At 35.8% G+C, this 4,980-nt stretch overlaps 1 protein-coding gene across 1 annotated transcript in view; it reads left to right on the forward strand.

Moving 5' to 3' along the window:
• The first annotated feature begins 1,875 nt into the window (after nucleotides 1–1,875).
• Nucleotides 1,876–4,980, forward strand: part of mao (monoamine oxidase) — a 42,671-nt gene continuing 39,566 nt past the window's right edge. Inside the window, exon 1 of the mRNA XM_016467430.1 lies at nucleotides 1,876–2,009. Within this exon, the coding sequence (XP_016322916.1) occupies nucleotides 1,961–2,009 (49 nt within the window). The 5' untranslated portion in view covers nucleotides 1,876–1,960. The remainder of the gene's footprint in view (nucleotides 2,010–4,980) is intronic.

Below are 4,980 nucleotides of genomic sequence, written 5' to 3' on the forward strand. Positions count from 1 at the left end.
GTGGTTATAATCATCCGGGTTTAAATCGCACTCAAATTGATTTGATATTGATGCAATATTTACACTGAAGCTTACAGGCGGCTATGGTAAGGGGCGTGACATTTCCCGACCAAACGCCGAGTGCTGCCAATCACAACACACACTGGCCCAGCTAACCAATCACAGCACATTTCGTATTTCAGAAGGCGGGCCTTCATTTGATACAGGAACTATTCGAGTCGTTCATGCCAGACTGGGGAGAGAGGTGTTGTAATAATGTAAAATATGTGAAAAATAATGTGTTTTTCGAACAACCTAGTATGAGAGCCTGTTCTAGTACACCCCCAAAACAAAATCAAGACTTTGTAAAAGAGCATAATAGGACCCCTTTAAAAGACGATATCTCCGTTTGCATTGAACTTTCAGCTTCGTAACTTTTCAGATATTGTTTATGCTCAAACAGCAACATTACACACTAACTAACGTTAAAAAAGTGAAATCGCAATTAACCACCCCTTTAAAACAACGCTGATCACTACGTCAGGGTTCGAATTCGCTCACATTCATTCTTTGCTTTCTAGACCAGGGGCCGGTTGCATAACAGGTTTAGACTAGTCTTAAAAGTTAGTCATCTAATTTTGTTCTTTAAAGGGGTCATATGATGTTGCTAAAAAGAACATTTATTTGGTGTATTTGGTGTAATGAAATGTGTTTATGTGGTTTAAGGTTCAAAAAACACATTATTTTCCACATACTGTACATTATTGTTTCTCCTCTATGCCCCGCCGGTCTGAAAAGCGAGGTGAGAATCAAAGTTACGCCGCCTTTCTTTGCGTGAACATTTGGGCAGTATTATGCAAATCTTCTCACATCGTGACGTAGACATGTGGGGGCGTGTTTAAACAAGGCGTTTTAGGAGGGCGTGGACCAGTCTTAATTTTTATAAAGAATATCTCTTTGGGTTTGAGACTTTAGTCTTTGCAACTTTAGGGATCTTATCTATTCACGAACAGCTTGTAACACTCCAAAAAGAAAGGAAAACTTGAAATCGCATCATATGACCCCTTTAAGACTGGTCAAAATTGTTAAAATTTGGTTACATTAAAACGTAGATTAGTCTAAGCTGAATCCAAAATATAAGACTGATTACCCCTTGGTTAACTGCTAGTTGGTCAAACTAGTTCTTAAGACACTGTCTTAACATAGAGGCTAAGTTTTTGCAACTGGCCCCTGATGCGTCAGAGAAACAAGTGCACAGCCATCCTTAGAATTTTCTCTTTGAACTTCAGTTTTCGCTGTTGAAGAGTAATTAGCCTGTGAAGTGGAATTACTTATTGTAAAACACTGAATTAAGGAAAGTTATCATGTGCATTGTAATGTTAGAAGGTGATGTCATAACATGTCAGTAGACCGGAGTGGTTAATTAATACATTTGTTTGACCTTGTTTTATGCTGTGGATATACAAACCGGAAGACAGAAGACAACGATCGCTGTGCTGAAACGGGGCGGGGCTACAGTGCACACTACTGCCAAGCGCTATTTGAGTGAATGAGTAGCCTAAACTAGTGAGCAATTTCAGATGGAACTGCTCAGCAACTGTTCTGGAACGCCGGTTGACCAATCAAATTCGAGGACCATGAAATGATCGATAATATGAAATGATCTGATATATATATATATACTGTGGCAACCCGCTTTATTTACAATAAATTTATACACTTATTTTTATTAAAATTGTGTAATCAAATGTTCGAATATTTTTGAAATATCTATTTGTACAATAATGTTGTACTGTTAAAATAGAAATATGTGCTCCTCCTGCTGGCACACTTTACATAGCACGCAGATGGGAGCTTCGGTGCATTTACCCCGGTGTCATTTCCAATGATAGGAGGCGGGGGCGGGGCTGAGAATGCTTTGAACACAGATGCGGAGCGGCTCTTCTGCTCTGAGCGGAGCGCCAGTGAGACGAACAGCACCATGACTGCGAACGCATACGACGTGATTGTGATTGGCGGAGGCATCTCAGGTTAGTGTCAGCAAAATAGCGCATAAAATTTAAGATAATCTCATTGCAATTAACGCACTGTTAAAGTAACTTTATATCACTGAGGATTACAGGCTGATGGTAGTCATGCTGAGTTATGATCATGGTTATTGAGGAAAATAAGGCGCGCGACAGACCCGTGCTGAACGACTATTCCATTTCCTAAGAAGCTTAGACACCTTATAACAACACTGTACCATGGCTGCGTTTAAAAATAATAATGTATATTTACGTTTTAAATAGGACTGTGTTAGTTTGCCAAAAGGACAGTGTTAGTTCTGCAGACTTCAAGTGAATTTGTTCGCGGTGTCACCTGAGCTTGCTCTTCCACTTCCGTGACATGATTATTTCATATTCATAACGCCAGAGGCAGAGGCAGTTAAGTGGCATGCAACAGTGTAAGCTGGTAGTTATATATAACATGCCCATTAACTTTTTCTATATACTCAACAACATGATATTTTAGTTTAAAATATACGTATGTGTATAAGAACAAGTGTATATTTGTATAAATCACGTTCACTAGCTCATTTAGAAAAGTACTGCAATATGACAAATCATTTTTTGAAAGAACAAATATTTCACAATTTCTACTGTTAGGCTAGCATCTAGTATACTCTGCATGTATAATAATTATAGAAATATGAATTTTTGTTTATAATAGTTTTAGATGAATTATGTCAAACTAGCTAACATTGGCTGCCCATTTTTCAATGTAAACTACCCATCATTATTACACTTTCTCTGCAATACTTGATTCTGATTGGTCAATCACTGCATTCATCAAATATTTCAGAATAATGACCAGCAATGTTGCATAACTGATAATTTATCCTTGTGGTCTTGTTTTATGTCTCTAATCATTGTAACTGTATATTTTAGCTCAAACAATATTTCATGTCCATTTATTTATTTGAAAAAGATCTATAGAAAGATCTATCTATAGATCTATGTTAGATGCAACATGTTCTCAAGACATGGGCGTTTCACACCTAAAACTATATTTAAGGTTATCTTATGTGGAATGACATTGTATACTCAATTTAAAACTATTTTTTATAATTTATTATTTTATAATCATACATACAGTTTTCATATTTCATAAAATAATATTTTCTTTAAAAAAATGTAGTGCAAGAGCAAGACCATTTAAAATGAACTAGAAAATGCCTAAATAATGTTTAAAAATGAATAATGTGGTTAACCCAGAATATACTGTACATTTGTCTTTATATATTTATATAAATGTTAACGTAAACTGACTTCTAAAAAGAAAATTTTTTATAATTTATTATTTTATAATCATACATACAGTTTTCATATTATTTAATAAAATAATATTTTCTTTAAAAAAATGTAGTGCAAGAGCAAGACCATTTAAAATGAACTAGAAAATGCCTAAATAATGTTTAAAAATGAATAATGTGGTTAACCCAGAATATACTGTACATTTGTCTTTATATATTTATATAAATGTTAACGTAAACTGACTTCTAAAAAGAAAATTCCTTAAACATGCATCAGCTGCACACATATGCTGCAGTCCTTGCATGCACATACTTGCAATGCTCTGGTGCTCTTCATAGGCTTACCCCATACAAAATCAGTGTGAAACATTGCTTTGAAGAATGTGTATGCAACTCAGGGTTAAATAAGATGAAATAAGTGTAGTGTGAAAAGCCTAAACCTGTCAAACTCTAGACTATATCACAAATAATCCCAGTGAGAAAGGTAGTGTGCTTTGACCCTGGTGGAAATTTTGGTGTTATAACCCACACTTCCCTGGGAAGTTTATTTTACAGAGATTGCAGAGAGATTTATGAATATATTGCACTACAATCGGATGCAGTATATTAAAAAATACTATGGGATAAGGATTCTGTTTCAGTCAGTCCTAGAATGCGACATATTTTGTGTAGAGTAGCATAAAAGCGCAGCATAACGTCCTTACAATTATGACCTGACAGGACATTCCATTTACTTTGTGCAAACTGACTTGTTCCCACAGTGAATATGCATTATTATATACAGGCGTGACAATTTAAACCCAGCTCAGAGGGAGTGCAGTCAGTGCACACTGGATGAAATATTGCTTGTGTAAGAACAGCATTCTTGTAAACAGAACTGAGCAAAACTGCATCAAGATGTCCTACCGATAACCTGATGGAAACTTTATTTCTATTCATACAGACCGTATTGATGGTTTCGATTTTATATAATATGCAAGAAGACATCAAGTCAGATGTTTTAGACTATATACTGTAGTTATGTAGCTCACAGTTTATTAACTCTTGAACTTAATAGGCTACTTTATTAATCAAACTCAGACTTTGTTTCAGAAAATAAAGGTGTGTGCTGTGCACTGAACCAGTCTACTCTGCTTGAAAAAAGCTAATGAATGTAATCAGTCACTATTATGTAACAAGGCCACATATGGTGCACCATGGACCCAGTATCACCCAATCCATTGCTGTAGAATCTTTTCAGCATCAGAACTTTGATTCCCTGCCAAGTTTCTAGGAGTCAAGGCTAAACAGACTGCACTTTTGAGTCTGTAAAACATTTGTCATGAATGCATGTGTGCAATATTGCACATCATTGGTAGTGTGACGCTAGTTACACATTCACTCTCTGGTCAAAGGTGCAGTTCTGTTCATGCAATGACATGTAAGTTATGTTTTATGATCTGATTTGTGCAGTAATGCATTAGAAAATGTTGCAGTTTATGTACATTTGATCCAGGACTGTCTGCTTTTGACACATGGATGGATAGATAGATAGATAGATAGATAGATAGATAGACAGATTTTTTTTTCACGAATTGGCTGTCATCGTACACCTATTGAATATGTGGATGTTTTTCACCTGTTGGCCTTTGAAGAAAATCAGAGTTTGTTCTTATTCTAACCAAACCTCATAAAGTGGGTTGAAAAGAAATGCAACATTGCTTTGG

The sequence above is a fragment of the Sinocyclocheilus anshuiensis genome, unplaced genomic scaffold, assembly GCF_001515605.1.
Source record: "Sinocyclocheilus anshuiensis isolate Anshui unplaced genomic scaffold, SAMN03320099.WGS_v1.1 scaffold628, whole genome shotgun sequence".
NCBI classification, from domain to species: Eukaryota; Metazoa; Chordata; class Actinopteri; order Cypriniformes; family Cyprinidae; genus Sinocyclocheilus; species Sinocyclocheilus anshuiensis.